General features: G+C 52.4%; 1 protein-coding gene across 1 annotated transcript in view; it reads right to left on the bottom strand.

Moving 5' to 3' along the window:
- Nucleotides 1-2,374: 2,374 nt before the first annotated feature.
- The window catches only part of LOC130534840 (calsyntenin-2-like), a 105,151-nt gene continuing 85,711 nt past the window's right edge, over nt 2,375-21,814 (bottom strand). The window contains exons 9-17 of the mRNA XM_057049432.1: nt 14,556-14,718; nt 12,754-12,920; nt 11,374-11,522; nt 8,269-8,483; nt 6,362-6,532; nt 5,862-6,007; nt 5,625-5,745; nt 3,988-4,172; nt 2,375-3,914 (exon numbers count right to left, since the gene is read on the bottom strand). Coding sequence (XP_056905412.1) covers nt 3,717-3,914; nt 3,988-4,172; nt 5,625-5,745; nt 5,862-6,007; nt 6,362-6,532; nt 8,269-8,483; nt 11,374-11,522; nt 12,754-12,920; nt 14,556-14,718 — 1,515 coding nt within the window. The 3' untranslated portion in view covers nt 2,375-3,716. The remainder of the gene's footprint in view (nt 3,915-3,987; nt 4,173-5,624; nt 5,746-5,861; nt 6,008-6,361; nt 6,533-8,268; nt 8,484-11,373; nt 11,523-12,753; nt 12,921-14,555; nt 14,719-21,814) is intronic.

Raw genomic sequence — 21,814 nt, 5'->3', positions numbered from 1 at the left:
CCCAGGACGGCCCCTGAACACAACGGGGCCCGTTCATGACGGGGCTCCGGCGTGCCGAGGCCGCTCCCAGCTCAGGTTTTACTGTTGCAGCAGGAAGCTCCGCCCCACGACCTGTCAAACGTTACCGAACGAGGCCGAAAGCTTCAGCCGAGGACGCGTTCCATCGGGTTAAAAGCGCCTCGTTTCTATTTGGCTGCTGTCACCAGTCGGGCTTCGCTTCATCCGGCTCTCCTGCACGAGTTTCCCCTGATTCCCACTTTTCCTTCCATCCTATTTTTCCCTCCTTCACCTGCACGGATGAGGTGCGTTTACGCTGTGAGTCTTTGGGGAGAACGATCACGTGACTGTTTCCTGTCACACGTCTGCGTAGATGAGGACTCGACAGCCCCACGCAGGCCTGGAGCCGTGCAGGTAAAAATATCCACTTACCTCAGATAGACGCTCGCATTTCATATTTATTTGCTCTCCTTTGTGCTTTTACAGGTTCCACATGCCGATATCTTCAAAGGAGCTGAGAAGACTCAAAGTGAGGATGTTTCTTGTGCTCAGTCACAAAAAAACATAAATGGAAATGATTCTTCTGGCACTGAACACTGCAGGACGAGCATTTACTCTGCTGACAACTGGATCCAGCAGCTCTTGGATCAAATTAGCTCTAACTTTTAGGGTTCAGATGTAGTTAAAACCATCCTGGCGCAAACACGCATTTCCATATTTAACACGTTTCTCCTTTTGAACACAAATCTTGTTTTGGTGGATGATTTTCCCAGTCGCTACGTGGGCGTGGAGGGGGAACATAGCACGGCTGGGGTTCAAGATGAATCGGCTTGTTAATATTTTCAGAGGGTTTTACACGGACCCCTGCCTGCTGCCTCAACCTTTGCAAATGTCAGCCGGTGCCTCTGGGGCAAAAGCCGACCACCTTACTGCAGAGGTGCATCTAAGCTTGGTGATAACACCCCTGGGGGCACATTCGCACAAAGGAGTTAATGATTGACATGCACACGTGGTCTTGTTGATCTAATGAGATTAATTTCTGCAAAACAAAGCTGCAGGTTTCATGACAGCGTGATTTGGTTAAAAATAACCCATTAAAAACGGTTATAATGGCCGCAGTTAATTTATGCCGCTGTTTTTCTAGGGTTCTGTCGCCACCTTGTGGTCACTTGTAGGTGTTACAGCGCAACAGTTCCCAGGACGCCCCCCTCGTGTGTGCGGGAGTTGTATCAGTTACTGTGTCGCTTTTAACCTTATTGTGAATAACATACAGAAAACGACCACATTTTATTGTAACTTCCATGTTACTTCCTCAACCAGGAGAACCGAACTCTTTCCTGCCACCAGTTCAGCAGCGGATCAATACCCCGTTTTTTCCCTGAGCACCAAAAAGATGCTGGTGCTCGGACCGGCGCTCACCTGGTTCCAACTTGATGCGTTTGCTTTTCCCTCCTCCCTCCACGACGTCTGCCTATGGATTCCAGATCCTCCGGCTGTGGAAGTCCAAGGGGTCAGAACATGTCTCCAGGTAGGCCACGAACTAATGTTTAGTTCAGAAAAGTACTTCCTGTATTCCAGTGTGCAGGAGTTGGACTTATCTCGAACTTCGGGAGCTAAATCTAGTCAAATGTCACTGTAGAAAAACAAATTCCGAGCTACTTATTTTCTGTGTTGATTTAAAAGTTGTGCCAGTTCTCAACATCCCTTTTTAGAGACTATTAAATATTAATCACATTTCTGTAATGTGAGGGAATTATTAAATTCTCTTTCGCTTGTTACTTTATAACATGCGTTTCACCCCAACATTCATGCTGTTTCCCCAGGGTTTCATCTTTTTAGTTAATATTGCTTCATTTCTGAAGTTTTAATAATTTCTTCAAACGAAAACATTGAAGGTACTGAACGTCTGCGCCCCCGCGTGGCGACAAACAATTACTGCAACTGAAAAAAAATCATTATTCTTATAATTAACGTGAATTGAAGAAGTCTTCTGGATAGAAGTGGAAACAGAAGAAAAACAGTCCAGCTGACACAGAAATGAGCGTTTGTTGTATTATATTATATTGTGTAGCAGCAGATCTTTCAATGATCTCTCCAGGCTTTCAGCGATCATAACGTGTAATGTCCACTAGATGGCGCCAAGAGGCTGCAATTGTTTGCGGTTCCGAGTAGGAAAGTAACAAAAATATACCAAAATATATTTAACTTGACGACTATATTCTATAACTTCACAGACTGAATAACACTTTAATTACTGACATGAGGAGAATGATCTTAGGATCCAGACATTTGGTCACTCATGGAACCCCCGTGGTGAAATCCTAATCTACATAAGTGAAGAAGAAAACGAGCGTGGAATCAGTACAAGACCCACAGCTGGAGTCCAAAACAAGTTTTTATTGGCCAATTTACAGAAAGTGCTGCAGTGACCATTCCAAAGAAATCAGACCAAAGAGTCCAGAGAAATAAAACTCTAACAAAAAGATAAACTTTTACACATTTTACAAGGTCTTAATGTTAATTTAACCATCCGCCTCTTCTAAAACAAACGTCAGGACAACATCAGGGCTCAGGATGATGCAAAATCTACCAAAAGGTTCCCGGGGGGGGGGGGGGGGTAATGGATCACAAGACTGGGTGTTACAGTAGATGAGAAACTCCCAAACAACATGAGGTCTTTACATGAACATAGAACTACAGTTTACACACAGCAGATTCTCCGGCGACGCCCACGGGACCCGCGTCCAACGTTGGCCGGGGAACGCTCCAACGCTCCCGGCGACTCTTGGATCGGGGATTTTCTGGAAAGATTCTGAATTTGGCTCCGACCGTTTCAAGCGTAAATAACAGGATTAAGCTCAGAACACGGAGGTTCCAGACGGGACGTCCTCCCAAATTTGATATTTACCTGGAATTTCCCACTCGCTATAGCGATAAGACCAGGATTTAAGTAGCAGTAGCTCGTATATGAATATTAACGCTGTTTTTTTTGGTTGTCTGGCTGTTTGTGAGGCTGTTGCATCTTTCCTGGCAGAGCTGGAACCAGGCGACAGTGGGGGGGCCGAGCTGGCGGAGGCTCCCGCAGGCTAACTCCTCAGGGTACGGACATACATTCATATGCAGTAGTGGAGAGTGTGTGTGAGTGTGTGTACAGGGGGAGAGGAGGGGGAGTGGGGGGGTCACCGACAGTATTTCACTGCTATTTACACCAAAGGGGCATATAAAAGTTCCTTCCCAGAACACAGAACCCTAGGCTAGTCGAACATGGTTACACACACACGATGGTTTTCTTTTTTTTTTTTGTCTTTAGGTAACTTGAAAATATGCTATTTCTGTAAAATCACCTGGCTTTGCCGCAAAGGCTGTTTTAAAGAAAGTATACAAACCAAAAAAACGATTTCCTCTGGGGCAAATAAGGAGTGCTTTATTTACACCGGACATCCGCGATTTCACCGTGAAATGGGTTGACGAGCTGCTCTTGGTGTCATTTACTGTGTTAATGAGCTTAAGGGGAAACAGATTTCTTCATAGTCGTTTCTTTATTTTTAAATTGGCCGTTTTTCATCGCGTGTGTTTCGGGGTGTCTCCCAGTAGGGGGCGCCATTGCCCCATTTTTAGAGCATTACCGTCACAAAGTCTTTAACTTTTGTTTTTGATACAGAGGTGCTGCTGAAGGTGTGAGTGTGTGGTGTGCGCGCGCATGGTCTGGAATATGTGTTTCAATAGGATATTCTGGCTTTGTCCCAGTTCTGGCCCTTTCTGCTCTGGCGCTCCACCTTAGGTAACTGGATGTCGACTTCCTCCTCGCTGTCGTCTGACTCAGCACTGGTGATCTCATCATCCTCCTCCTCGTCCTCCTCGTCTTCATCCTCCTCCTCGCTGCCCGCCTCCTCTTCGGCCCGAGGCTCCTGCAGATTCTGTGGCGAGAAACATTCGGGGAGGTTTAAAACGCGGTTCCGCAGCGTTGCTGAGGGGTTCCTCCTCCCGTACCTCCATCGGGTTGACGGTGATGGTCAGAGCAGAGTCGTCCCAGGAGGTGCCTGCTTCTTTTGCCGTTTCCTCCAGCCTGATCTCCTGCTGGTGGGTCAGGTGGATGCGGTAGATCCCCAGCACGACCACGACCACCAGAGCCGCGATGCACATCACGATCACCACGGTGGCGGCGCTCGGCACAGCTGCGAGAGGCGGGAGGAGGGAGGAGAGGAGGAAGGAGAGGAGGGAGGGAGGGAGGAAGGAGAGGGAGGGAGGAGGAGGGAGGGAGGAAGGAGAGGGAGGAGGAAGGAGGAGGGAGGGAGGAGGAAGGAGAGGGAGGGAGGAAAGAGAGGGAGGGAGGAGGAAGGGGAGGGAGGGAGGATGGAGGAGGAGGAGAGGAGGGAGGAGGAAGGTGAGTGAGGGAGGAGGAGGGAGGAAGGAGCGGGAGGAGTGAGGGAGGAGGGAGGAGAGAGAGGAAGGTGAGTGAGGGAGGAAGGAGGAGGGAGTGAGTGAGGGAGGGAGGGGGGAGGAAGGAGAGGGTGGAAGGTGAGGGAGTGAAGGAGGTGAGTGAGGGAGGAAGGAGAGTGAGGGAGGAAGGAGAGGGAGGGAGGGAGGAAGGAGGAGGGAGGAGGGAGGAAGGAGAGGGAGGGAGGAGAGGGAGGAAGGAGAGGGAGGAGGAAGGAGGAGAGGAGGGAGGAGGAAGGAGAGGGCGGAAGGTGAGGGAGGGAGGAAGGAGAGGGAGGAAGGAGAGTGAGGGAGGAATGAGAGGGAGGAAGGAGCAGGGCTCAGCTGTGATCCTGATCCTGATCCTGATCCTGGTCAGAGCCGCCCACCAAGACGCCGTCTCGTATTGGTTGAAATGGAACGTTGCGCAATAGATACACGTCCTGGTGTTAACGCGCTCAGATCACCTCCTGACTCACGGGCCTGGAGGCTCGTAGAACCCACGTAGAACCCACGTAGAACCAAAAACAAGGCGTCTCTCTCCCCCCGTACAGGCGACGGAAAGGGAATACGCATTTTTAGAAACGCCGCCTTTTGTCACAGCTCCGCCACAGTTTGCTGCGCACGGCGCCGAACAAACAGAGGCAACAACAGAGTCGATCCCCCGGAGTCGAGTCTGCGGTTCGACACAAAAGCCCCGATGATTACGATGGCGGCGGAGCATAATGCGAGTCGTAGAAGAGACAATGGCGTGGCTTTATGGCGTTTTGATGGCGCAGTGCTCCTCGGTTTCATCCTATTTGTCCCTGGAGGAGCGGCACAAGCCAAAGGGCGATTTAAGCACTCAGAACGCACCAGCTAGGTTGTGATTGGACCAGCGAGGTTGTGATTGGACCTGCCAGGCCGCTTCCTGAAGTAGGCAGAGAAACTTAATGACCATAATAAACAGCGAGTAAAATAAACCCGACTTGTTCGGCTGGTGACAACAGTGACGCCTATCGGCGAGTGTCGGTACAGCAAGTAAAAGCAGGTTGTGAGGCGGAACCGGGTTAAACAGGAGGGGGGGTCCAGACCCACGCAAGTAGAAACCAAGGTGAGGTGACCTTCAGATGCTTATGAATAGTGTGTTGTGTTAGGAGAGTGTGTTTCCTGAGGAGTTTAAACCTGGTTCCCTTCTAACAACACACAGTTGTGCTTGTGTGTGGTCTCACCTGAGCTGTGGCCGGCGTACAGGTCGTGGACCACAGATGGGCGGCGCACCTGCATGTATTGAGGCGGAGCGATGGCGTGACCCACGTGCTCCCCGGGTTCGGAACCGTGCAGCACGCTCACCTGGGTTGGAGACGACAGACGTGACAGTTTCATGACGGTTGCCAGGGAAACATTAAAGGCGTGCAAACGTCAGAGCTGTTGAGTCTTTGGACACGTGAACCTTCAGGTGCACTGACCTCCAGGTTCAATTCGTTGCTGGTGTAGCGTCCATTAAGCTCTGAGCAGGTCAGTCGGAACCTTCTCTCTGTGAGGTGTGCGGGCCGCCGGTGGTAGTACCGCACCTGTCGGATCACCTGCTCGTAGCTGGACATGGAGTCCACACCTGGTGGAGGATGGAGCGCTGTTAGTTCCACGCTGGAGGACACGTGAGCGTCTTTAGATGCTGAACTAAGATCTTCTAATGGACGGAGCACAATGAAGTGCCCTTCAGGTGGAAGCCTAAAGGCCGTCTGGATCCAGGATAATTGATTAAAACAGTTCTAAAATGCATTAAAATCCAATTACAAACGGGCAAAATAGGTGCCTGAACAGCATTTTAAAATGATTAATTCACAATAAGAGGTGGAAACTTCCCCCCCCCGAGGAAAAGCTAAAGTGTCCTCCGAGTCTGCTGGCGAATCGCTCGCTGGGGTTCTGCCCAATTACACGCGGAGCCTCGGTTGCCATGGTAACCCACCGTAAACGGACATGCCAGACGTGGAGTTGGTGGCGTCCAGGTGTTTCCCGAGGAGAGCGCCGCGCCGCACCTGGAGGGACTCCTCCTCGGGCCCGAGCTCCTCCCCGAGCACCAGGATGTCGCAGTAGTCCAGGTTGTGAATGATCTCCTCCAGAACCTCGGGCTGACCAGCTGCACGTGCACACACACACACACACACACCACACACACACACACACACACACACACACAACACACACACACACACAACACACACACACACACACACACACACACACACCATAATGAGCTGCGCTGCATTTTCAGGAGGATCAGAGTTTTTGGACCACTAAACCCGGACCCGACAGCGCCGTTTGTGGCCGACCCGTCTCACGGTCCCCCCCCCTCCCGAGCCCAAACCTCCATTATTATTCGCCGTCTGTGAACGCAGGCGTCGCCGTGTGCCGCCGCGCTAACGAGCCCCCCCAGACGGCTCCTCTCTGAAGCAGCGTGACCTTATTCCCACTGACTCGATGGCTTGGGAAGCTCATTTTTGACAAATATATGTGGAAAAAGCCACCACTGATACGATGATCACCATCAGTTTGGAGACATTCCTGAGGACCAGATCACATTTGAGAATTAGCCCGGAAAGAATTTAAAATCTGGGTTTGAAATGGGACAAGCTGGGCTTCAGAATGGTGGGAGGACTGTGCGGGACGGGCGGGTGGGGGCGGAGGAACGGAGGGAGGGACGACGTGAAGATGATGGAGAGGGAACAAGACGGCGGCGTCCAGGAAACGCCGGCGGACGCTTTTGTTGAAGCAGAATAAAGAGGAAGGAACGAGGAGACGGAGCAGCGATTAGCACCCGATCGCTACTGCGGGGCCCCGAGAACCATGTGATCCATCTGGAATCCTCTAAGCCCTGGGAGAACACACAATCTTCTCATTATAGAACTTCACCGTGCCCCCCCCCCCCCACGTACGTAGTCTCATTGTGCGTCCTCTCGTTTCCTCTCTGGCTCCCCGCTAATCTCTTCCCCCCAGCCGCAGTCTCCATTTCAGCTCCGCCGACTCCTGAAAGCGATGCTTCTTCCTGCTCTTCTTCATTTGCGGCGTGACGCACAATGAAGCCCCCCCCCCCCCCCGATTATCTGCCCCTAATTGGCTGCAAACTCGAGGGCCCGGGGTTGGCTGTGGCGGCGCCTGACGGAGGCAGGACCGGCGGGACTTAAATGTCAGGCTCATTTGCTGGCGGTCGGGGTGGCGCGACCCTGGAGGTGGCGCCCGGGTGGGGGCAGGTCTGACTCAGCAGGAGCGGAGCTGAAGCGTTGGTATGGAGACAACCCCCCCCAAACCCCCCCCCCCCCCAAACCCCCGTCTGCTGCTCCAGATGCGTCAGGTGGAAGGAGCCGCAGCTGCTCCGCCGTCCCGGGAGGCTTCCTACGGAATGTTTGGGTCGTTTGGGCGGCGCCGCGTGGGGCTCCGGGGGCGACGGAGCGCATCACGGGTGTGAAACGCCGCTGAAATCTTCAACCTTGACAGAGTTTCCACCTGCAGGTTTGGAGGACGAGCAGACTCCAGCTTTGATTTCAGGTGATGACCTTGACCTTTACTGGGACCTTGACTGGGACCTTGACTGGTGATTCTGCGTCTCTGTTCACGTCGAGCGGTCGGGGGAGGGGCGTTCTGCCGTATAGATGACACCAGTCCTCGTCCCTGACTTTAAAAGCTCCATTTCCTGATGTGCATCAGCCTCTTATTCTCTTAACTTCCAAACCAAAGGCGGCGGCGTGTCTCACCTGTGTGACGCGCGGCGGCGGCGTGTCTCACCTGTGTGACGCGCGGCGGCGGCGTGTCTCACCTGTGTGACGCGCGGCGGCGGCGTGTCTCACCTGTGTGACGCGCGGCGGCGGCGTGTCTCACCTGTGTGACGGGCGGCGGCGGCGTCCGCCCTGGTGACCGTGCTGATGATGTGGAGGTCCTGGAAGAGCGCGATCCCGCCCGCCGCTCCGAAGTCGGACTCCGGCCGGGTCAGCCTCTCGGCTCCGCTGATGGTTATCCTGGGCTCGCTGGGCTGCAGCACCATCACCACGGCGTCGATGTCGGGGATGGTGATGCAGGTGTCCTCGCCGAAACATCTGGAAAGGAACGCATCACATGATCATCAGCCGTCTGTGGAGCCAGTGTGAATAGATCAGATTAGATCAGGTTAGTCCAGATTAGATCAGGTTAGATCAGATTAGATCGGGTTAGTCCAGATTAGATCAGATCAGGTTAGATCAGACTAGATCAGGTTATATCAGATCAGATTAGATCAAGTTAGATTAGATTAGATCAGGTTAGATCAGATTAGATCAGGTTAGATCAGATTAGATCAGATTAGATCAGATTAGATCTGGTTAGACCAGATTAGATCTGGTTAGATCAGATTAGATCTGGTTAGATCAGGTTAGAAGACATCTGAGCCATCTTCCAGCCCCTGAATCCTCTAAACGGGGGGAACGTTTTGCCACAGCTCCTGTTTCTGTCAGAAAGTGTTTCTGGAGACTGGCAGCAGATCGATTTTTCACTCTTGACAGACGATTTCCTCCCTCCGGTGGTTGGAGAGTGGCGGCGCCGCTGCTGCTGATGGGCCGCGGCGTCTCCAGTGGATCACATGACCTTGGCCAACGCTGCGGCGTTGCTTTATTATGGCCAGATGAGCGATCTCCCACGACACGGCAGAGAGAAGGTCAGGCGGTGCCGGCCCGTGTCGCGGTTTAAAACGACGCTCCATAAACAAACCGTTTAGGAGCCAGTGTGTTAATTCAACGTCCAGGCGCTGCTGCATGGAGCCATCGAGCAGCCACGTGCACGTCTGCCTTCAAGTCAGAGCGCGTTTAAACGCGGCGTCCTGGTAAAGCGCGGACACGTGACGGCTCTTTGGCGGTGTTGGCGGGCCATGCCAGCCCCCCCCACACACACACACACACACACACACACGCAGTGTTGGGACTGGAGATTCCACATCAGTGAGCAGGGAAACCAAAGGCATTAAATGGAATGAAAAATGCTGGTGGTCGGGGACGGAGGCGCCGCCTCTGAAAGAGGAACAAACAAACCAGAGTTTTTTTTTATCTTTAAACATTCTAGTGAAGCCCGAACATCTGAACATCAGTGGGGGGGGGGGCATCAATGCAGCTTGGGGAACACAGGACGGGCACACTTCCTGCACCACCCACAGCCGGAGTTCAGCCGTGCTGCCGAGGGTTTTGGCTGAAGAGCTGAGGGAAGCAGCAGCAGCTCTGGCCGAGGATCTGCACAGCTCGTATAACCACCCCCCCCCCCCCCAAAAAAAAACGTGTTCCGATGAAAAGGTGAAATCGTATAGGACAAAGCAAAACCCTGGAGTAATCCTCCAACAACAAGCCTTTTGTCTGAGTCGCAGTTTGGCTGCTCGGTCTAATCTCTCCCCTCCTCCGCTGGCAGCAGGTGGCGTGGCGGCTCGGCGTTCACGCATTAATCCATCGTACAAACGCGGCGATGCGGGGAGACGACTGCTGTCCGGGCCGTTTGCCTTCCTCGTGTGGGGGGGGGGGGTGGGGGGGGGGACGGCAAAAGAAATGAAAACGCTCCCAAAGCTGGAATGATTCCAGTGTAATCCTGCTGTAATATGTGGAAGGCTCGTCGCCATCGGAGCCACTTCCTGTTGTTTCCCGAAGGCCGACGCGTCACAAACGGGCGTCGGAACATCACCGAGGTTCGATTTAACCGCACGAGCATCACGGGAATCGATGCTGTCGCGTCAGCGCGCGCGGATCAGCAGAACATCGTTCCAAAATGCAGCCGCGGCCTAAATTCCCAGAGTGTTTGGAGCTTTCCTGGGACTCCACAAATGTTCGGACGCCTCCTGACCGGCGGGAAAACGCACCACGCACACACGCTCCCTGGGAGACGGCCGTAGATTACGGTAGCATCGGAGGGCAACGCGCACGAGGGATGTTCCCGTTATTTGGGTTTTTAAACAGAAAAGCGGCACAATAATGGCCGTTATTAGGCATCAGCGGGAAGCTAAGCTAACAGTCTGGAGGAGCGAGCGGATTCTGCCGACGTGTTTACGGCTGCATTTAAAGCCTTTCAGTGGAGATAATGAGTTCATTAAATCCCAACGCTTGTTTTTAAAGGGGCTCGCGTGCCGGGAGCGCCCTGTTCTCCAGACCTGCGTGGCAACAGCCCAGCTGACAATACTGACGATCTGCAATGGAAGCTGAACATTTAAGCAGCATTAGCAGGGAAGCTAGCCGCTGCTTTATGGTGCTGGTTTAGGGGTGCTGCTTTAGGGGTGCTGCTTCATGGGTGCTCCTTTAGGGGTGCTGCTTTAGGGGTGCTGCTTTAGGGGTGCTCCTTTAGGGGTGCTCCTTTAGGGGTGCTGCTTTAGGGGTGCTGCTTTAGGGGTGCTCCTTTAGGGGTGCTGCTTTAGGGGTGCTGCTTTAGGGGTGCTCCTTTAGGGGTGCTGCTTTAGGGGTGCTGCTTTAGGGGTGCTCCTTTAGGGGTGCTGCTTTAGGGGTGCTGCTTCATGGGTGCTCCTTTAGGGGTGCTGCTTTAGGGGTGCTGCTTCATGGGTGCTCCTTTAGGGGTGCTGCTTTAGGGGTGCTGCTTTAGGGGTGCTGCTTTAGGGGTCCACATGTCATTAAAATAATCACTAACAGTGCCTCCGTCACACACTATGGCACTTTTTCTGTTAACTAACTCTTTTTTTTCCCCCCAGTTCCTCCGGCAAAACCCACGCAAAATTATTAATACATGGCATGAAAATGTAAAAACTAGCCCCCTGTGGCAGCGCGGGGAGGAACGATGGCGTATTAGAGGAAGAAGCGACAGCGGTGGAACGGAGGATGAGAGAAGTGAGAGAAGGAAGGATTAGCATTAGCGCGCGAGGAGGAGGGATCGCGTATGTGGGTTAGAGATGTTTTCAACATCTCAGGGGGGGCTGAGCTGGGTTCCAGGAGCCGGGAGGAGAAACCTGCAGAAATAAAGACGCGTACTTACTGCACTGATGTGGAGATGCGCAGACGCCGCGCGCCCGGCGTGGGGAACTGGCGGGAGTTGATGTAGGAAACCTTCCTCACGGCGGCGTTCATGTTCTCCAGGTCCTCGCCCTCCATCACCAGGATAGACTGGGCGGGGTTAAAGTGGAACTGTGGGGGGAGAAAGGCCATGGTCAGAGCGGCTCCCGTTCAACAAACAAGAGGGCGGATTGGTCATCGGGAGCAGCCAGGAAGCCGCGGCCACGGCGCTGCAGGGCGCCGACGTCGGCCAGGGATTCACTCTGGAGCCCACACTTCCAGGAGGAAACAACACACTGGATAATGTTACCGCTCAGCGTGAGCGTGAGCAGTTGGTGATTTCCTACCAAATAAAGCAGGTTTTTAAGTGCAGTGTTCATATATTAGCCATAGTTAGCGTCTCATTTGAATGATTTGGTTTAAATGCATGAAAAGAACCCCAGAAGTGGTCAAATGGCCATTTTTCTTTGTATTTCATTAGTACGCAGCATCGATGTTCATGTCTGATGTGGAATGTTTGACCCCTGATATCGACGGTGTCCCTGTAGAGGCACACGGGCGAGGATCCGTGCCTCTTTTCCCACCTTAAACAGGGCTCAGCGCTCTCCTGCCACTGGAGCCGGGAGCAGTGGGGGGCTGGAACAGTCCTTCAGCGCTCCGCGGGGCCCCACATGCCCTCCCCTCCCAAGTCATTTTCTCTTTTACAGTCTCCTCTTCATATTCTGCCCTCCATCACGCCCCCCCCCTCCTGGCCACGCCGTTATTCTCCTCCGATTGTGCTGTGCCAGCCCTCCAACAGCTCCACTAAATGCTGTCCTCAGGACTCCTGCGGACTTATGGAAGCCAGACGAGTGTGCGGCTCAGAGGAAAATGAGAAAGCTCTCAAAAGATAAAGTGCGCTGGCCGAGAGAGGTTGTGCTCCGCTTCCCTCCTTCCCTTATCCCACCTTGACTCCTGCGAGTTTGGTTTTCCTCCCCTCCGACTTCACCAGGAAAGAGCAGGAGTGAGGATGACTGAGGAGAGTCGGAGGGAAAAGAGAGTTATGGGAGCCGAGGGACCGGACAGGTGGGTCGGCATAAACCCCGATCCATCTTATCTGCCCTCTATCTTCCACAGCGCAGGGAGATGGATTAGCTACAGTGTGTGTGTGTGTGTGTGGGGGGGGGGGGTCGACTTGGGATGTGGGGGAGGGGCCTGTAGGGTCAGCGGGGATCAAAACATGATGTTTTCCAATGGATTCAAGTGGTGGAAGGTAAAAAAACCCCACAGGATTCCGAGTTTTTCCTGTCAATAATTCATCTTGCGCTCTTTTTCACGCAGCCGTCCTCTAGGGGGCAGACTTGCCCACCTCCCGCCCTCCTACCTTGATGCTCTTGTCCAGGCTTTCCAGCGAGTTGATGTCCAGACCCTCCTTGCAGGCCTGCAGACAGGAAATGACCTTCTGGCTCTCGATCTTTCCGGGTCGAATGGTCAGTCCAGCCAAGCTGCCCCTGAAGTACTGAGTGAAGCGCGGCTTCTTCACCTCCCCACCTACACACACACACACACACACACACACACACACACACGCAGAAGGAGCTTTATGGACACGCCGTTACCTCCAGGCAGTGTTGCCACGGTTTGGGTCTCTTTTATCGGCTGCTGTTACCGGGCCGGAGTGTTCAGACTGGTGCCCGAGTCTCCTCTGCATTTCCAGTTAAGTAACTTCCAAACGTTATTTCGCCCTCTCCTCAGGCCTCGGCTCGCTCTTTAACGCCCCCTCCCTCCGTTTCCGCCGCCTTCCGCCCCAAAAAGACGTTATCAATGGAGGCCGCGGCCAGGAAAAACCATTACGGCTCCCAGATAGAGGCTAAACTCGGGAGCAGAGATGGGGGGATTACGGCGCTGCTGCGGGGAGGGAACGATGCGGGCGATAAAGCCGCGGCTCATTCCGCGTTTTACGCCGACTCAGCTTCCTTAAAGCGCTCGGCGCCGCCGTCCTGGCTCTGACGGATCCTCGCTCTAGTTTTTAACCATTTGTTTTATTGCTATCAATGAGGAGGCGCATCCATCCTTCTCCACACGAAGTCAGCGGTAATAACGGCGGCATCGCCGGGCCGATTCACCAACGGGCACAACGAGCGCGTTCACCTTCACTGTGCCGGGGTCAAAGGTTAAACACAGACCGACGGCGGGAAAATTGCACATCCGGCACTTCAATAATTAGGCTTTTGTTGCGGCCAAATTGCCTCATACATGCTAACGAGCCAGCGTGCAAATTACCTGCAGGCGCCACGGCGGAAAATGCAGCTTTCAGACGCTGCGTCCAATCACACACATCTGTCCACATCTGCATTCACAGCCACACCAGCCACGGAAGCGGTATTCATGTGGCGTTCCAGGAGTGTTTAGCACAGCTCCAACGAGCCGATGAGACACTCGGCGTCATTAAAACCATGATGTTTATGCAAACGACAGAGCTGTTAAGATGCTGAAAAGATGCTGCTCTCAGGCTGGGAGGGACGTGCTGATGTCACATGTGGAAGTTTGCTGAAGTTCCGGAGCAAAAGGAAAATCTATTCCAATCGAAAACGGCGTTCAGGCCCGAGGAGCCGCTCCCACGACAAATGACATCATCTTTGCAGCACGCTTGCAGTCACACGCCGCTGTGGAAGGGCTAGCTGTCGCGGCTAATGGCCGATGTTAAGGTTTGTTATTACCTTTAGAACTCTTTTCTGAGGCCGACTAGAAAGGCTGAAATGGTCTTTGAGCGCCGTTTCCATTCAGGGCCTGTCTAATCCTCCTGAAGGCAGGCGAGAAATGGGCGGAGATGAGAGGTGAGAGCGTGCGTGTGGGCTCGCCGGCGCAGATAAAAGCATCATTAGACGACTAATCACGCTCCCGTGGCAAAAGAGCTCGACTTTGAGACCGAAGGCTCAGCATCGCCGAGCAGCCTCGTCTGGGCCGTTAAGTCAACGTCGCTCCGTCCTCGGCGGAGACAAAGACACGATTAGTGTTGGTTTTAAAGGACGGGCGCCACGGGGGTCAATTACAGCAGCCAAACTGGCGTTGGTGACCAGAGGAGCTCAGGTGAGGAGCAGCTTAGAGGGGACCACCTGGACCGGCCTCCACCTGGACCAGCGTCCACCTGGACCTTCTCAGCATTTTCCCGTCTCTCTCACTCACCTTGCCAGCAGGCGCCGACGGTCAGCTGCACGTCGATCTGCGAGGGGTGGATGGGCCAGTCGTCGGTGACCAGGTAGGGGTCGTAGGTCACGCCGTCCACGTAGAGCGTCACCACGGGGAACTCCACGTTGATGACGTAGTAGTGCCACTCCTTATCACAGATCTGAAAGGGTTCACAGTCGGTCAGTGGCCATCGGACTCACGCACGTCTCCATTCTTTAACCCCTCGGTGCCCTTTCAGCCGGGCCAGCCGGTGTCCTGCCTCTCTTTCCCGCCCCCCTCACCCTCCTCACCCTCACCAGCCCCCCGATGAAGAGCTGCTCATTAGCGAGCGCGCTTGTGCAGCAGATGGAGGTTCTAATCAATCGGCTCCCGTTTGGCTGCTGCTCAGGTGCCGCGCGCAGCATCTGTTCAGCTGCCCAGCGTTTTCCACCAGTCTTCGGCACACGTGCGGCGCGTCGAGCTGCTCCGCCACGCCGGCGGGAACGTCGGAATTCTGCTGCATCGCGTGAACAATAGTGAAGAATCGTCAGGCGTCGCGCTCACAAAGAGGAGACGCTAAACACCTCTCAGACTTGTGCTTTTTAGTCTGTTTAATTGGCTCTCGAAGATGTTTTCTGTCTGGACACACACACACACACACACAGACACACACACACACACAGACACACACACACACACACACACACACACATGATATTTATAGATGCAGAACAACCAAGGCTCACTTGCTTCTTCCCAGCCTGGTTTTTCAAAGAAAAACTCGGAGCCCATATGGGAGCCGAGCGGCTGGTGGACGGCCTCCTGTTGGAGGCATCAAAGTGCCCCCCCCCCCCACCATCCCGCCGCCGCCAATGCCGAGGTTGTGATTCCAGCTGGGAATCTCTCTCAGGGACGGCAGCGGGAGAACTGTGCAACCTCAGTTTGAGCAGGAGAGGCCTGCGATGGTGCGGCGCGTTTGTAAAACACTGTAAATGATTCAGCGGGAAAAACACTTCACACGGCTTTGGGATCAGGGGGATTACAGTTTTTAATAAAACCGGTCAAACTTCGCTCAGACACGACGACCGGCGGCTGCTGCCGAACGTCTGCTAATGTGAAAAACCAAGATCGGATCACTTTTTATGACAAATACGCTAAATCTTGGAGGAAAAGCTGACAGTAATAAACCAATACAACAGGTTTTAGATCTCACAAACATTAAAAATGGGAGATCTGACCACGAGACAAGCTAATCCAGCCATTATTGGAGCCAATTCTGGAGCCGCTGATGCATCCATCACCCGACTGATGCTTCGTCCATTCGTGGCTGCAGCTATAGATGCAACCGAGGCTGCAGCTGGTGGGCCGAGTGAGGTTACCATGGAGATCGCTGCCTCGTGCTAATGCTACACATGCTAACAGGTGCAGAGATGGAGCGTAAACCACATTAGGTGCAATCAGGAGAAGAAGAAAGCTCCGATTTGAAATGGTGGCGGTCCAGCAGCAGAGCTGGGAGCTGCAGTAGCTCAACTCTTCTGAAAGCAAAGTTTTCTTCTCTTGCGACCGATTTAAAATGACAGACGGAAGGAAGGGATGGAAAAAAGAAAAATAACCGCGCGAACAAGAGGGAGCAGGATGTGAAACAACCAGGACAGAAAAAAAATGAGAGGAGAACACAGAAAGAATGGAAACGTCACACATCAAAGGTGCCTCCATCATCTCTCGGGGCACTCGAAAGCAAGAAGAAAACAAAATCTCGCGGACTTTTTTTTATCTCTCCGTCAGAAGCCGAGCGTAGAGATGCTGCCTCCAGACCCTTTCGCAACTGAAAGTCTTTAAGAGATCTGTCACCCGAACCGACCTTGTAGCTTCAAACGAGAGATGGAGCAACAAGGCAGACAAAAGGTGGAAGAAGGAGGAAGGATGTGGTGATGTGATCTGAGATCTGGGGGGGGGGGGGGGTGAAGATGAAGGAAGAGAAAACCTACAGAAGTGAATAAATAGAGTTTGAGGAAAAAAGGACTCATTCAACTGGAGGGGGAAGAACAACGTTGTCCTATTGATTCAGCTCTGTGGCACACACGACGCTAGCACCGGGAGATGACAGGAATAGCATCAAAGTGAAGGCGTTTGATGGAATATTTAGGTTAAACTATTGAGATCACTGAGACAGTCAAACTCTAAAAACAATTCCTCTCATAGTTCTCCAAGAAAGACCAAGAAATGTGAGATTTTCTACCCTTTTTAACGTCAATGACCATCAGGAGTAGCATGCTAACATTAAATTAGCATAATGGAGAGGATGGAAACTCACTGAGTCACTAGTGAGGCTTAAGATTCTTCATTTTCTGTGCAACAAATGATGGAGAAAAACAGCTCAACCGTGGAGGAAATGGGACGAACCATTAGGCTGGTAGTTTCAGCCAGTTTGGACTTTGAAATGGAAAAAAAAAAGGACGCAGCGGTTGGACACAAAGCTAAGTTTGATGTCTGAGCTGAGCTAATGAAAGAGGGAAAAATGAGAGGAGGAGGGAGGAGAGGCTGGAGGAAGACTCCAGAACAGAGATTGATGAGCAGGACAAAGAAGGTGACTTTACAGAGGAGGACGGATAAAAGGGAGGAATACGAGAGGCCAACAGGACCGGGCCGTTTAAACCAGACGCACAAATGCTGATCACTCAAATAGGAATCGTTCTATCAATGGCAGCATGACGGCGAGGCCTCGGTCCGACTGGCTGGCGGGGTTTGACCTTTAGATGACGGCTGAAGGTCAAGCATGCGTCTAAAATCAAAACCCATCTAACAAATCAAGGGGTTCTACTGTCCTCATGATGACTCCGAGCGGAGGAGGGGCTCAGGACCGCCCTTGAAAGAGACGCTTGAGTCAAAACAGGCCTCAGAAAAAAACATACATCACTTCAATCCGAGCTCCTCGTGGTTGGGTTGAACCTTAAATATGTCTGATATCTGCAGCTGTAATCTGCCCGGCAACAGATGAATCACAGACGCAAATTCAAGCGTCTCATCTTCAGTCGCACTCGCAGGTCCCACATTTGTGTACTTAAGCCCCGCCCCTTTTCTCAAGTATCAGGGCGCGACCTGTGCGGACGTTGCACAGCTAGGTATCCCACAATGCATTGCAGTGCATCCGAGCGGCATCCTTGCACAGCGACGCTCATATCTGGGAAATATCGATGCCGTTTTTCTTCACCGCCTGATCCCACAGATCTGCTCCACAGACCAGCGGAGGCGGAATAAAATCGGAAACGATGTGGTGAATAATTGATGCTTATTGACATCCCGTCTGTCCTCACAGGAGCTCTGACACCAAGGTGGTGGAACGTCAAGCAAATAAATAGGCCGAATGTTTCTCCCTGCCCGTTCAGAGTCTTCAAATCTGCAATTACAATCCTCAAGTTTTTCTTTGAACCAGTAAAAACAGACTGATTGGGGGGGGGGGGGGGGGGGGGGGGGTTCCGTACGCCAACTCGCCTCTATGAACGCAACAAAGTTGCAGATTTCAGGAACATTGGCAACATTTGAGCTACGGCGTAAAACATCTGGCCCAGGAGCCGCCTGCTCACGAACGGCCGTAAACCAGCGTCCTGCAGGAACAACCTTAACAATTCCAAGAATCCAACACTGACGTCTCACAGGGACAATTTAGAAGCGAGGGGTGTGTGTGTGTGTGTGTATACAACTACTGTACAAATGTGTGTGTGTGAGAGATCAGTACTTGAAGGTGACTATGAATTACCAGCTCGGCAAAAGTGACTAATTAGAGTTGCAATTATGCAGCAGCTCCCAGCAGAGCTGGTGAGTCAACAGGCAGATGACCTCTCTAGCAGCTCATAATAGACCACACACACACACACACACGCACACGCACACGCACACACACACGCGCGCACACACACACACACACACACAGCTGCTACTTTACTACGGCAGTGAGTACCATTAGCCTAGCCTAGCGACACACAGGAATACGCCGCCGTCATTAATTTGTGGCATTCAGCCGAACTTTCCAAGACAACAGGCTCGCCGTCTCAGAACCGCGAGGAAAATTGAGATTTTAATCAGTTAATTTAAAACCGCTGGCAGAAAGAAACGTCAAATGGAGGAGGGGGGGGAAGGAGATTGTTCAATCTGTTCCGTGGTGGAAGTGAATTGAAATATGAAACAAATGTCACTGGTGCGTCGTATCGGCGCCGGCGCCGCGGCTGCAATCGCCGCTGATATTTGGACGCTTGTTTCTCAAATATCACCTCTTCAACGAGGCTCAGATGATAAAAATGGCAGAAACATGAACAAATAAGTGACCACAAAAGGAGGCGTCGGCTAACTCAAAGATCTTATGGCCGCGACTCCAGCAGCCCAAATCCGCCACTGCTAATTCCAGTTCTTAAACGCGGCGCTCCGGTGGCCCTGGTGGCGTCCGGCAGCGTTCGTCCGTCCCACGCCGCCTCCCCCACACCGGAGCCCCGACAACAGGTGCTCTCAGACGCTCCGGCACCACGCGCACCCGCCACCCGCCACCCCCCACGTCTCTGCCTCCATTTCTCCTTCAATTCATCTCCCTCGCTCATCCTCTCCTCTCGCCGCACTTAAGGTCAGCAGAGGATCTGCACTATAAATCTTAACTGGGAATTCTGACAGCCGTTCCCCGTCCAGGAAGTGCTTGAGCCGGGCGAGGAGCTACACCGCACACAGGCTTCCTGGGGAGCTGTTTACTCAGAGTCCTGGGTGAGGGTGCTGGGGGGGTCAGTAGGTCACAGACAGACAGATCTGTGGAGCAGGGAAACATTTAAGCAACAGAAAATACAGAGGGAAGGACGGAGGCAGGAAGCTATCCAATAATAAAGGATGACGCTTCCACTCCAGCACAAAGTGATTGACGACGCCGCCGCTAATGTAAAGAAAAAGGGGGAAAAAAGCAGGCGAGTGCGTCGCCGAGGCAACCAACAGACATCAACGTTAGCACGCGTTAGCACGCGCTAATGGTCCCAACAGCAAAGGTTGTTACAAACACGACAGACAAATAAATACCACATAATAAATACCGCATAATTAATTCCGAAGTGTTAACATCTCCTTCCGTAAAGGAGTCGTGCGTCTCCGTCGTCTCCGCACCACCGCTCCTGCCTCCATCCATCCCGGGGAGACAATAAAAGCGCCTCCGCCCTGTCATTTATTGCCCTCCCCAGCACAGCGGCTGCCCCTCCACGACCTGCTGTATACGTTCTGCTCCCGGAAGATGGAGGTAATATTATCTGGAGACGACGGGGTGCGAAACGAATAGAGAATAATGGGAAAGTGAGCAGAATGTGCGTTTGTAATAAAGGCTGATTTCATTTGGGATTCAGACGGAGGCCCAGGGAATCGTCGGGAGGCTGTAATGGAATTTCTGTGATGAACGAGTGACGGGATAATACGGGATCGCAGTGACTGCGCGGCTGCTCTCATTACAGTTATTAAATTATTAGTTTTTGCATAGATGGACCCGACTCTGCCGCGTTCTGCTCACCAAAGAGCCGACAGGATGTGGGAATGTTGTCGGAGGCAGAAGGAAGCGGCCCTCAGCAGCGCTCCACGCCGGCGCGTGTCCGTCTCAGCCGGGTGCAATTCCCGTTTATTCGCTCGCCTGACTGGATGTTCAGTCATTTTTATTATTCATTCATATCGCGCCGGCCTTCCGTCTTCTTGGGAATATTGATTCCGGCGCTGGAAAAATCTTCCAGCCGAATACAAACATGAATGCAGATTAATATGGGCAGATAGCGTCGGCGGCTCTGGCTTTTTTATGTTATTAGCAGAAGATTCGCTGTTTTACCTGATAAAACGGGGTTCCGAGGACGGAACGGCGACTAACGGGCACGAGTGGGCGAGATGACGAGGCTCCATTTTTATATTCCCGTGCACGATGATGTTGAATTTAAGCAGCATCTTTGCGGGAGATGAGCCGGAGCTGTTTTGGCCAACGTGCTTTTGTGGCTTCAAACTGGAATTGGTCACTGACTTTGCTTTTTTTTTTTTCCCTGGAAATGAAAGATTAATCACAGAGTGAATCGAGAATCAAAGAGCCGATGTTCTGTGGGAATAAATGGAGCCACGGTCGGAAACCGTGTACTGTACATGTGTGTCCATCAGGCTCTCCGGGGCCATTTGGTGCAGCGGCGCTCTAAATTTAGCAAGCTCTTTAGTAGGAGTCATCTATCATTCAACAGCAACCTTCCCTTGAGGAGACAGACGGGGTGTGTGTGTGTGTGTGTGTGTGTGTGTGTGTGTGTGTGTGTGGTGTGTGTGGTGTGTGTGTGTGTGTGGTGTGTGTGTGTGTGTTTCCACTAAAAGATGTAAAACAGCAGCACAGATGAGAAACCAAAAGGCTGGATTCAGTTTCTGGGCTCTCAGGACAGAAGGAACGAACAGTCAGGCAGCAGCACGCTGATCTCAGATCAGCTCATTCTGCTTTGGTGGATTTTTGATGGACGAGAACCTAAAAGCTGCATCAACAGAGAGAAGATGCAGCAGGAGCCTGAGCCAAGTGTTCATGTATAAAGAAAGAAAAATCTACCAACCATTTAGCGTTTCTACACACACATGTGGCTTCCTGGGTGTGTGTGTGGTGTGTGTGTGTGTGTGTGTGTGTGTGTGTGTGTGTGTGTGTGTGGTGTGTGTGTGTGTGTGTGTGTGTATTTTTCCACTAAAAGATGTAAAACAGCAGCACAGATGAGAAACCAAAAGGCTGGATTCAGTTTCTGGGCTCTCAGGACAGAAGGAACGAACAGTCAGGCAGCAGCACGCTGATCTCAGATCAGCTCATTCTGCTTTGGTGGATTTTTGATGGACGAGAACCTAAAAGCTGCATCAACAGAGAGAAGATGCAGCAGGAGCCTGAGCCAAGTGTTCATGTATAAAGAAAGAAAAATCTACCAACCATTTAGCGTTTCTACACACACATGTGGCTTCCTGGGTGTGTGTGTGTGTTGTGTGTGTGTGTGTGTGTGTGTGTGTTGTGTGTGTGTGTGTGTGTGTGTGTGCTGGACCAGGAAGATTTTATTTCATCTCTGTGGTTTAAAAATGATGTTTCAATCATCTGTGGGATGCTGAGAATCAAACCCTGCTAATTTTAACATCAATTTGGCCTAAAATGGGAGGCGTACGAAACCCCACAGCCTCACCCTGACCAAGCAACAGCGGCAGGAAGAAAACCCCCTTTTAACAGGAAGAAACCTCAACCAGAACCAGGCTCATAGAGGGGGGGGCTCCAGCTGCGG

The sequence above is a fragment of the Takifugu flavidus genome, chromosome 12, assembly GCF_003711565.1.
Source record: "Takifugu flavidus isolate HTHZ2018 chromosome 12, ASM371156v2, whole genome shotgun sequence".
Lineage (NCBI taxonomy): Eukaryota > Metazoa > Chordata > Actinopteri > Tetraodontiformes > Tetraodontidae > Takifugu > Takifugu flavidus.
The sequence above is the reverse complement of the archived record's forward strand: the minus strand, read 5'-3'. Positions and strand labels throughout refer to the sequence as shown.